Raw genomic sequence first — 12,872 nt, 5'->3', positions numbered from 1 at the left:
GTGGATTGGCACTGCTCCTCAATCCTTGTTTCTAGTGGCCATGGTCTCCTGCATCCAGCAATCAAGTGGTACCATCTCCTTCCTCCCTCTCCTCCATTCTGCTCGCCTCATTCCCTTCCTTCTTTCCAGTGGAATCCTTTTCATGTCACTCTGCAAATTCCTTTTTCTTCTTTTTAACTTTGCAATGAATCACAAACAGTTTTCCAACACCTGGTGGGTGATTTTATTCCACCTAGAGAGAAACCCACAGACAAACCCAGCTTCTGGATCCTTGTCTTTGATGAGAGACTCTCTTTTGAGATGCTTATAACTGGCAGCTGGCTCTGTCCAGAGAGAGGGAAGGAAGGAAGGGAGTGGAAGCTCAAATGTCAGCTCCCACCTAGGCCAGGAGTGTGGGATTAGCTGCTTCTTCATCTCAATAACCAAGTTTGTGGGTTTGATCTCCCGTCAGGGCACATGCAAAAAGCAACCAATGAAAGCATAAATACGTGGAACAGCAAATTGATGTCTCTCTCTCTCTCTCTCAAATCAATAAAGTAAAAATAAAAATCCAAGCAGGTGGTAATATGTTAGAGTGAAAAATTCTCAAAAACCTCATATCCCAAGATAATGGTGGTCAGCAAATTTTCCTCTTGATTTTTTTTCATTTGAATTCTAACCAGTAATCTTCCCATTGATTTTATTAATACTGACTTGTTAAAGTTGTGATGGCAAGTGTATGTGAATTGTTTTCTAGCTCAGAAATGCACTAACACGCTGAAGTAGGGGAAGGACACCATCCAAGGTCATTCCCTAGAGGCCATCCAGGGTTCCCATGTACAGTGCACACAGCCTTCTAAGGTTCTTACTGAAAGTGTAGGTTGTGACTGTGTAAGTATGTAGTGGGCCTGTGAGTCTTCATTTTCAGCATGCTTCCAGGTGATGCCCTGCTTCTGCTTGACAGACCCGGGTTTGAGCAACACAAGACTGAGCTCTGCCCCTGTGATTCTGTGCTCAGAGAGGGCTGGTGTCATACTTCCAGGCTTATGCATATACGCACGAGCCAACTGATAACCCCATGGCCAGAGTCTTAGAGCTGCGTGCATAGCTCATTACTGTAGTGCCCGTGGTTGTAGGCAGCCATTCAGAACCATCAATAATGTGTAGTCCTGAAGAATCAAATATCCAAGGGCATCTAATAACTTTGATGAAGCATTGTATGCACTCTCAAATAGGTGGACAGAGCCTGTGCTTATGGGAAAGGGCAACCCCAAAGTGGTGTGTCGGTGCAAACGACACTGTAATGAAACAGAAAGGAGCATCATCCACCAGGAGTGACCATTTCCTTTGGAGGTCATCAGTCAGTTGTTTCATCAGTGATATTGAGTGATCATCTGTATTCACAAGAGTGTAATCTTATTCACAAAACACTTCTTTTATTGTTGACCTTTAAAATTCAAATCCTGGGCAGAATCAGAATTTGGAAAATCCTGTCCTAGAGTCTCCCAAGCTTGCTTTAGAAAGCTCCACTGCTGCTCTGTTGCTCCTGCCTTTTGTGCCTCATTTTGTCTGGTCTCATCTGTGAACACAGAAGCTCCAGCTTGCTCTTGTTTCACTTTTGAATTCACATGTATACTGGTGGTGATTGTAAAATTACATTTTGGTGGGAATGTGGAGGCTGGCTGCCTGCGGGATCCTAAAGGATTCTAGTTCCTGCCTAATTCAAAGCTCACTGATGCTGAGACTAGGTGATAGCTGTGGGGAGGCGGCTGGAATTGAGTCCCTTGTATATGAGGTGGATAGCTACTGCACACATCTGAATTTGAGATGATTGGAGCAATGAAGAGAGCAATGAAGAGAGTCTTAAAACCAAATTTTAATAGTACTTTTAAAGATTTTTTTCTTACTTTAAGAGTAGTACATGGTTATTGCAGAATATTTACAATGTTCTTAGTTTTTGGTCAATCATCAAGGCTAGAAATGCATATTTCTTAGCCCTGTTATAGACCTTGAACTAAGTTGGAACCCAGGAACCTGCCTTTTTAACAAGCCCCCCAGATAATTCATAAACATGTTGAACTTTTAGAACCACTCATGTTTAATATATACAAAAATACATTAAAAGGAAAAAAAAATTGAAAACATTTATGATTCCCTCTTCTAAAGTGTACCACTTTGGGGGCTAATTTCTTATAGCATTTTTATCCTCTTGTGTGTTTGCATGTGTGTGTACCTGTCTTTATGTCTTTTTACAAATTGTATTAATACTGTATTTATAGTTTTGTACCTGTTTTTATCCTCTGCTTAACATTATATCCTGAGCATTTTCCCATGTCATTAAATATTCTCCAGAAACATGATAATTAAACATTTGACTTTTGGTCTATTTTACTGTCTCTCATTTTAAAAAGCTCATCCCAGGCCAGGATAAAGGCATAGAGCAAGTGACTACCTCGTTTCTTGCTGGACCTCTGTTTTATAAATTAGTAGGTGGGTTCCAACTTGGGGAGCTTCATTTAGTCTTTCTTTTACAAGTGGGTACATTGGAAAGGAATGTAATCTGGGTATCTCCTTAGTTTTATATGCAGATAATTTGATAGCCAACCCATAACTTATGGACAATTCTGTTTGAAATTTCTAGAAAATGTTCCATTTTTACTTTTGCCTTAAAGTGAATATGTTGTAAACCACAGTCTTGTCTGCATCTGGACCTGTCCTTGCTTTTGATATCAGGCTAAAGTCATCTTTGGCAGATTCCTATTTCTTATATAGTAGTTAGTCTTTTGTGTTTAATTCTAACTTAGATTATTAAGCATTAAGAGATAATTTTTTAAAATATTTTAACCTGGCTGCTGTGGCTCAGTGAATTGAGCGTCGGCCTGCGAGCCAAGTGTCGCTGGTTCGATTCCCAGTCAGGGCACATGACTAGGTTGCACGTCAGGTCCCTAGCTGGGGGCACGAGTGAGAGGCAACCACACAGTGATGTTTCTGTCCCTCTCTTTCTCCTTTCCCCTCTCTCTAAAAATAAATAAATAAGTAAACAAACAAATAAGTTATTTTAAAAAATATTTTAAACATCATTATTGTTACATGTTTTATTGTGTCTACAATTTAACAGATGTCAACTACAAAATGACCCCATAGGTTCACTTCCTTTAAAAGCAATTATCATGATTACAATGTTTGTCAATCTAAATACCTTTCAAGTTTTAGATCACTACCTTGTAGTAAAAGATGTACATAAAAAGAGATAACCCTCAATTCCCTACATCTAGATTATTCTGGGTATGGTCAATTATGAAGTTTCAAGAAAGAAATATGTAAGTCATTTTATGGTTGTTGTTGTTGTTGTCTTTTCTGGCTAAACTTTAGGAATAATTCACTTGCAGAGAATTTTGAACTGTCTTTCCTTTTTGTCAGATGCCAGAGACGCAGAGCAGTTGAGCAAGAACAAGGTGACCCATATTCTGTCTGTCCACGATAGTGCCAGGCCACTGTTAGAGGTAAGAGAGCCATGTGCTGTGGGATGCATAGAATGGTTGTCAAGACAGCCATGTTCTGTCTGACACCAGTGTGCCCCTGTGGTTGCTGGCTGTACTGGTTTTGGTTCAGGCCAGACTTATGTCCATGCCCTGTCCATGGGAAGGTGGGAGGGTATGTGGTTTTTCTGACTGTACTGCTGCATTTTAAACCCATTCCATTCCTTTCAAAATTATCCCCAGTTTTAGACTCCAAAAGAGTACAGGCTGCTCATTTCCTGACTTTTTTTTTTCATTTAAGCTCAATTATTTACCACTTATATTTGGGAGTAAAAGACAATGGAAGATAAATAGTCACTGCAGGCTTCTCTAGTACAGAGACTATCTGCAGAAGCTATTGTGTTTTTGGTTTTCAAGTAAACAGGGTGTATCCGCCTGTACACTAAGTTCAAAAGCATCTTCCTTATTATCTTAATGGATGGCTTGAGTTGTTGGCCAGGAGCAAATATTTTTGTCCATTAGCCTTGATGGAGCCCAAGTTACCTCTTCTTAGAAAATAATGCATGTGTGGTTGTAATGCATATTGTATTTTTCTATTTTAGGGTGGGGTGTTGAAGAGAATGGAGTGACTTGTTTAAAAAGAAATAATCCTAGTTCAAGCTGTTTTTATTTAAATTTGTAATAGATAATATATTTGTATTTTAAATCAATCTATTTTTCTTAGCCATTAGAGCTGCCAGATTGCAGTTAGTGTAAAACAAATTAAGACGTGGAATGATAAGTGATTGTTACAGTGCCAGAGAACTAGGTGGTAAACAAAGCTTAGTTCATTTCTCCATATTTGTACTTCTTGTGGTATTTTAGCTTCTGGTTTTTTGTTAAGGTGTTATAATTTGTGTTGCAGCAAGATTTTATTGAAAACTACAGCAACAATAATAGCACATAATTTTGAGGAGTATAATGGTTTTTTGAAGATAGCTACTCCATTTTTTCATCTACGAATGACAGTTGATATTTAAAATATAACCAAGCTATGGCCACAGTGATAAGTTAAATATAAACTGGTGATACTTGATTTCCTCTTAAATCATAACATGAGGCTTCCTTTATTTTAATAAATAATTTAGATGTCCTTCCCACCCTCACCCTCCAAACCTGCCTCCCAACTTCTTACTGCATTTTATGGAGCATGTTGTCGTATATGAACATGGCCTTTAATCTGTTCACATTGTAACTCCTCTCTAGATATAAGATCTTTGAGTATTGGAAGTAAAAGAGCTCTAGTCCTTTTCTGTCCAACCTCGTCATTTTACACACTGGGAAACAAAGGGCTAGAAAGTAAAACCAGTGGGACTAACTATAACCCAATATAGAGACTGCTATTTGTGTAAAACCCCCAGACCTTTGGACAAACCATGCTCCATCAATAATATACTACATATTTCTTTTTATTCCCTCTGTATCTCAGTCTATAAGGGCAAATTATGCCTTGAAAAAAGAAAGAGAAACTGTACCTTTTCTTCACAGGGATGGCTGTTATTTGGCAACGTCCTGTTGTAGTTTTCTGGTGCTATTATTACCTCAGCTTGATAAAAGTACTTTCCAGTGATTTCATATCTATTAAGCACTATTTTATAGCATAATACAATTTAATATTGCCCTTCTTACTGTATTCATTTTTAACTTCACAAGTAATTTATGAATAAATTCTTATAAAAAAATTAAAACAATAGCTTCTCTGATATAACAATGGGGGAAAACTGAGACAGCAGAAATTTTTGAACTCACGTGCTCACGTTAAGTTATTGGAATAGAGGAGACTCACCAGGCATGGATTAGACATTTCAAATGTTGGTTTAGACCCTGTCTTATGCATGTAGGCAGTCTTCTGTCTTAAATTTCAAAGTCAGTTCCAGAAACCATGGTCTCATCCAGCCTGTGGTAAGTCAGGGATGTTATTGGTTTGGAGTCGGCAGAGAAGTAACAGGCAGATTTTATTCTTCAGCAGCTCCATATTATGCTGGCCCTGATTCCTGGGGGGAAATAAGGGCAGGGGTAAAGGTAAGAGGGCAGACTGTATGCAGAGCCAAGCACCTGCTATGAGCTGCTCTCCAGCCTGGTGAGGTGCCCTAATAAAGAGTGAAAGGATAAGGAATGAGAAAGAAGAGAGCTGGGACCTGCTTCATTTTCTAAGAGCTTTCAAAAACCATATATGTTTATCTTACGACCCCCTAACTTACTCTGGGTAGCCCTAGTCTGGGGTTGGGCTGGAAGAGGGAGGTAGTTACTGTCTAAAATTGAAAGCTTTCAGTCCTGTCACTTCCACGCAGGAATTCTGTGAGTCCTAATGTCATGAAGCTATCTATGGATTGGGCAGTACATTGTAGGTAATTCTTTGGATCATATCCAACAAACATCTGAATGGGTTTAAAAGCACTAGGTGCTTAACATCAATTAGCAAGGGATTTTAGAATCTTTAGGTCTGCTCTTACTGTGATGGAAGCTAAGTGAGAGTGGGAAGTCATATTGTTCAATGTGATTTCTAAAACAGATTTTCAGAGGATAGGCTGTGAAATAGTAGGCCTGAAATGTGATGCTTTCCAAAAAATAAATAAGTTTGGGGAATTTAACACCCCTCTGGAAGATTCACAGTTGTGTTGACAAGATTAAGGTTTCAAGTTCTGTGTTGAAAACACGTTTACCAGTCTTTCTGAGCAGGAAACCAGTTTATCTATGGAACTACATTCTGCTGAATATGGTCATGGGGATCCAGATTAAGGAGGACCCTGGAAAGGGGCCTGCTTCCCCTTGGAGTCTAGGGTGAGTCTTCAGGGTAGGTGCTTATTCAGAGGAATGTTTGTATACCTGATAAGGTGAGGGGACTAGAGTCAAGGAGATGGTGCCACGCCTGATCTTGTTACCAAGTGAGACTGCCTTGGGATGAATTTTTGTGACATCCTGGTATAGGTAGCATAGGCAGAATAGAAGATTACACTGTTTTTGTGCCTGTTACATCCTCTTAGGTGTAATCTGTTGCAACACCTGGCCAATGACGATACCATAAAGTGCAACCACCTTGAAAGTACTCATGAATGTGCTGAACACATCTTTAGTTATTATACATTTATTGATTTTATTTAGGAAACATTTTAAGGAATTTGGTTGATTTTGGTTAGATGAGATCTGATTTTCCATTATTTGGGTAATTTTTGGAGGGGTTTTCCAACATGGCATTAGCAGAGTCTCACACTTTTTGCAGCAACTTGATAGGCAGAAGAAAATGAAAGACACTGTTTTCAGGCCTCTAGCGTGACTGGGCCTTGCCTCTGGTTAGGGAGTAAAGCCAGGTTGTCTTTGATGCTTCTTTGATGGATGAGACAAGATTTCTTTATCCTCTGAACCATGAAGTGAGGTGGTCAACTAAGGGAACGAGGCCTCAGTTATTCTCTTTCAAAGAATATTTGAGGATTAAATCTTTCAGAATGAAGACTCTTAGGAAATTGGTAGAAAGTTAGTGACCTTCATACTCACTTGAAATCAGCCCTAAGCTGACATACAAGATTCTAAAGAGCTCTGACTCCATTTTTATGACACCTTAGCAGGGTCCGAGAGATTACCTATTTGACTCTTATCACTGTGCACACAAGTTCAGAGACATGGAGGAGCTTGCTCTCGATCCAATAGCTGATATATGGCTTTATAGAAAACTGGATTCTTCTCAGCGTACCTTACTGCCTTGGTCCTCTAATATAGCAGTCCCCAACCTTTCTGGCACCAGGGACCAGTTTTGTAGAGGACAGTTTTTCCACGGAGGGGTGGGATGGCGGGGGTCGGGAGGGTGGTTATGGGATGATTCAAGCGCATTACATTCAAGCTCACCTCCTGCTGTACGGCCTGGTTCCTAACAGGCCCAGACTGGTACTGGTCCATGGCCCAGAGGTTGGGGACCCTTGCTCTAAAAGCATGACTAGTGCCCCTGATTTTCCTAGTAGTATTAGTAGATATTGCCATATCAGTGAATGAAAGTGTATGTTTCCCCAGCCCATCACCAACGCAGAGTTGTATTCTTCTCTACTTATTATTAGCAGTATTTTTATTCTTCTATTGCCTCAGATACCTTCCTCACACTGCTGAGTCTCTTGTCCAGACATTTGTTCCCTTTGATTTATTCATTTCTTGAACTCCTACTTCATGCAAGACCCCAGAATAGATACTGGAAATAACAGAAGTAAATCTCAATATCTGCCCTGGCAAAACCCTTAGTGTATAAACAAGATATTATTAAGGTTACTTTATAAGTATTATTAATGGTTACAGTCAGTGAAAAGGGAGCTCTGGTCCGGGGTAGGCCCTTGGCACTAGGAATCAGGTAGGAACAAAGGCTGCAGAAGCTCCAAGAACGAGGTTCCTCTTCTGCCATTTAACTGTGAAGCTATTTGCAGTGACCAGGCATTTGACTAGGTGTTTGGAAAGGACTGGAAATTTGGGAAACCTGGTTGGTGGCATTCCAGCCAGGAGGGGCTGGTAGAGAGTGACAAGACATGACTTCTCCTGGTGGGTCCTGGCTCCACAAGATCACACCACGCTTATTCAATTCTCCCAGAACTCTGGGAGAATTGTCCCGGTAATCATTGCCACATACATAATTTCAGTAGGAATTAAGCCCAGACCTGTAGTTATAGCATATCAGTAGGGTATACCCTTCATGTGTTTCTATATTTAGGACTTGGTTAGGAAGTTGCTTTTACTTGGTTAGAAGTGTTTTCTTATTTGTGAACTGTGTCTTTAGTGCCTATTGATTGCTTCAGATTTGAGGGGAGTAAAAACTCCTGTCACAAAGATGGTGCTTTTTCAAATTAGGAACCTCATATTGTTTATAAGTGATGAGGAAGTAATATTGAGTAATGAAAGGTTTCTCCCTTCCCTTGAAAAAAGAAACAGAATCCTGTCTTTCTAATGTGAAAAATTTCAGAGTTTCATTTTTCATTCTGCGTATTTAACCAAAACACCTGCAGAAAACAAAACAATTTTTCACTGTTAACATAAGTGGTTTAAAAAGTATTTGCTGGGCTAATAACCCAAAGAATTTTAATTTTTAAATAATATATTTTAGGATTAAGTAGAAAAACTGTTGAGCCAGAGCATTATATGTATAACAAATAGGTTTTTGAACTTGAATTCTGCTTGGATATTTTTTGTGTTTTTAAGTTGTGATTTTTATATTCTCAACCATTTAAGTTGCAGTTTTTTTATTATCATTTTTTAAGAATAAGATTTTTCATAGGCAGGCATTTATTCCTGGTGATTTTGTTTTATATTTCCTTTAGCACTAAAGACATTCTTTTTTGAGGGGTCCAGGCTCAAGTTTTAATTTTGATAGTTTTGTTTGTAGTTGGCCAGTTCTCCTGGTTCTCACGTTTACTGTTACCTATATGTCTGTTCTTCTCCTTTCGTTTACCCATTTATTTATGAGGAAACTCACCACGGTAAGATATTTAGTCTCTTTAGACGGTTGTGCCGAGAGTCTCAGGGGCTCCTGGTAGGACCTCATTCCCCTGCTATATATATGTCTGTCCAGTGACCAACCCTATTTCTCTCTCTCTAAAGTTTTTTTGCTTCCCAAGTGTAAAACAAACCAAGACCAAGCTCTTAAATGGCATTTGAAGTATAAGGAACTATGCTTCTTTGTGCACTTTTCTCCCATCCTTTCTTGCTCACCCAAGTACTACCCTCCCCTCAAAGCTCAGCCTAGCTGTCCTACTGAGAGCTCTCCCAGTACCCTCCAGCCTCAGGACTTCTTCCCTTTTTTCTATAATATTGGTGTTTGTACTCTTTGTTGGGTTGTGAATTGTGTATGCTCTGTGACAGCTCTTTGTTATACCAAATGGCTACTTAACCTCTGTTTGATGAGCTAGCTCTCTGCTGCCTCTGCCCACTCCTTAGCTGGTCCAAGCCTGCTGCCAGCAGCTGCCACATTGGGGTTTCTGTGTGCTTCTGCAGCACTCAGCTGGGTCTGCTACACTGGGGCCCCCTCTTCAGATGCTTGCTGAGAGTAAGAGCCACATGCATTTTCACCTCCATTCCAAAGTGAGAAATCATGTCTTTGGTGATTTGTGGCTCATTGGAGTGGGTGTGAGGGTTGAAAGAAGAGCTGTGCCAAGAACGTTTTGTTAATCACAAGAAATCTGTGAAACCAGAGGGTCTGGTTAGTTCAGTGCAGCTTCATTTATGTGGGTTGTTTGTGCAGTTCCTTACTTGTAAGCATTGGCATGTATAGATGCCCTGTTTTATAGAGCTGTCATGGCCCATAGTTCAGAATTATCTCTTGCTAAGTGATTACAGCCAAGAATCCCCTGTGAAACTTCTGTGACTTTCTGATTGATCTCTGAGGGCCTTTCAGCTATCTTTGGTATGCATTAGAAGCTTGATGCTACAAGGAGGACAGTACATGAAAGACACAGTCAGTGAATAATAATTTAAAAGATGTGCCACAGACAAGATGGCATGCTCAAGGTAGGGAGAGAGATGGTTGAAATGTTGTCTCAGACTTCAGGGAGCTTATAGCCAGATCATGAATATCTGAGAGAACATTCAAGCCACAGGGGCCCATGTCCTGGCTTATGAGGGAGAGCCTCATGACCTGTGGACTTCCTCTGGTAGCCAGCCAGACTTTAGGCCCTTACCCCAAGCTGTGCCTTTCTACCTGGTGACCACCTCAGTCCTCAGCTCTCAAGACCCACATATCTATCCTGTCCATGACCTTCACATCACAGGAGCTATAGGCCACATTTCTCTTGGCACAAGAAGGATAATTGCTCAAAGCCACGTGTCTTGACTCATACACAAATGTATGGGCAAAGATGTTCACTACAGCTCTGTTTGTAACTAAAAAAAGTAGAGCCGACCCATGTGTTCAACAGAAGGGACTGATCAGGCGTGACATATCCATATTAAGAAATATTCTGCAGCAATTCAAAAAGAAGAGGAAGGTTTATATGTGTACACAGAAAATCATTAATTGTTAAGAGAAAGAAGCAAGTTGTAGGATATTATCTACAATATGGTCCCATGTAAGTAAAATTAAGTATCAGTTATATTTCTGATCTACATATAAAAAATGTGTAAATGCACACATAAGGGTTTTAAAGGACCAAATCAAACTTCTAAGAATGATAAAAAGAAGTAGGATAGGAGAAGAGGGTGGGAAGGATGAGTTTTACTTTCTTGTCTATAATTGTTTATTTTATATAATGGGAGTATCTATATTGTATCTTTCTGAGTGAAGAAAGGTGGGGAAGGAAGATAGGCAGGTGGGTGGCAACAGTCTTAATGCCGTTGTAGTGACAAGTAGATTGCATTTGGGTGTTCAGGCTTGGCGGGAATAGGCTCTGTGTTTGATGACAGTGATTCCCGTGGATTCATGTGTGAATGTGTGTCATGAGGCAAGCTACATTTCTGCTGTTCGTGGTCAGGAGGTACAAAACCTCATTTCAGTCATCTTAATCTTTAAAGGGAGAAGATAACTCAAGACACAGATTTTAAGTGTTTAGATTTCATTTTCAGTATCAGTTATGTTCTACTTCTACTTGATTGTTTCAGTTAAATGAATTTATGACCTTTTTGAGGATTCATAGTTCCCCCTCATTATGTAGCTTGAAGCATTGGATGAGATTTCCTATTTGAATTGGCCGTTGTTTCTAGCCAATTAGGAAGGGTTTTATTTGTCAGTTCAGTCCCATCTTTCAATTACATTGCTGGCATCGCAAAAAGTACCATACTATCAAATTACTAATGAGGTACAGGACCTTTGAAAACAGTCATTGTTTGAGCTGGGATGGTTTTCAGATTGACAGTTGCTTCCAGTGAGCCTCAGTTGTTTTCACCTCTCTAGGAAATTCTCTTTGATGCTGCCTCAAAATCAGTGGTACCTAATATACCAAAGGCTTGCAGCAACTTTTATGTGTTGAGGTAAATTTGTTTGAAGCCAAGCTCAGACTTAAATAGAAATGACTCAAATAGAAATGATTATGGTAGGTATTGAAAACTGTCTAGTAATTGCTCTTTCTTGAACCAAGCTGTATCTGAGTTCCTGGTGTGTGGGCAGTCAAGTGCATAGGAGGCAGCTCCATCTGGCTGCTGACCTTTCTGTGGCAAACTCTCTTGCAAATGGGTTCTAAAGCTAGAATTGCCACATGAATGGACTAGAAGGGGCTTGAAATCTTCTAGTACTTTCTAGATTCTAGAGAGGAATTATTGTTTTTGTCACTAAGTGAAAGAGATCTGTGTTAACCTTCCTGTTGCCTGGCTTTCTTGAGCCCCCTATACTTCAGCTGTGGGCCTTCTCTTTAGTATTCACACTAACCAGTCCTCACGTAGCTGAAGAAGTCCTCAACACACTTCCCAAACTTTTTTTCTCTTAAGTCGTGTCCCAGTTTCTAGAGTATTCCCTGCTAAGCACCCCTTTGGTCCCACCTCTTTTGATGCCTCTGTGTGGTCAGGCACCATGCACATTGTCAAGTGCTGTGTTCCCAGAATGAGCTTGCCTGGTTTGCATCCCTCCCAGTCCTCAAAGAGGAATATGCCAGTGGCAAGACCTTTCAGGAGCTTCAACCCCAGGTCCCAGGAGCAGCATGCAGCACAGGGTCTCCCCTCTGTGCCGCAGTGGGAGTGATGGTGTACACGGGCACAGAAGCACCTAGAGTGCCAGAAAGTGCTGAAGTACATGGCATGCATGGTGTGGTAGGGGCTCTGTCTGTTCATAAAGGGTCCTTAAGCCCATGAACTGGGGGTTTGTGAAAGTCTTTGTAAAGAGGGGTGTTGAGGCCACCTTGTAGGACTAGTATGGTTTGGTTCAGTGGGGAGCTGTGTCTCAGTAGGAAGAACTCTTCCAGGCTGGTTAGAAAGGGGGAAATAAGCCCAAACCCATCTTAGGTGTGTGGAGGACAACTCCCTATCAAGTGAAGAAGGTGGTTAGCCTGGTGGGGTGAAGGTGGTGCCATCTTCAGTTCTCCTAAATTAGGAGTTATTCCTTCAGATTCAGCAAATGTTCACTGAGTAAATACCTTGTAGCAGGGATTGGGAGTAAACTACAAAGAGAAGTAAGATGGGACCCAGCATTAAGAAGGGAAGGACAAAAATCATTACAACAGTGCAGAGTTGCAAATACATAACTGAGGTAAGGGTCCTTGGGGCACCCAGCAGAAAATGACTAACCCTGTCAAGTCAACCCAGGCTTTGTGCAAGGAGTTGACACTTCAGTGTCATCCTGAAGGATTACAAAGTTTTGCTAGGTATTAATGGTGAGAAGGAACAGTTGGAATGAGGTGGGCATCTGGGTAGAAAGCATACATTCAAGGGCACTGGGCATGCAGAGGCAAGGTGTGTTTTGGGACTCATGAAAGGCTCAGTGGAGCA

The 12,872-nt window shown here is 40.6% G+C and overlaps 1 protein-coding gene across 3 annotated transcripts in view; it reads left to right on the top strand.

Moving 5' to 3' along the window:
• Positions 1–12,872, top strand: part of DUSP22 (dual specificity phosphatase 22) — a 54,725-nt gene that overhangs the window by 14,068 nt on the left and 27,785 nt on the right. For 2 of the 3 annotated variants that reach the window (XM_090269918.1, XM_090269917.1), the window contains exon 3: positions 3,400–3,482. In XM_090269918.1, the coding sequence (XP_090126044.1) occupies positions 3,400–3,482 (83 nt within the window). Of the gene's footprint in view, positions 1–3,399; positions 3,483–12,872 lie in introns of those variants that run through there. The other variant, XM_090269919.1, reaches the window with a different exon arrangement.

The sequence above is a fragment of the Furipterus horrens genome, unplaced genomic scaffold (genome assembly GCF_987537825.1).
Source record: "Furipterus horrens unplaced genomic scaffold, mFurHor1.1.pri manual_scaffold_3, whole genome shotgun sequence".
Taxonomy (NCBI): Eukaryota; Metazoa; Chordata; class Mammalia; order Chiroptera; family Furipteridae; genus Furipterus; species Furipterus horrens.
This window is presented reverse-complemented; position numbering and strand designations above follow the sequence as displayed.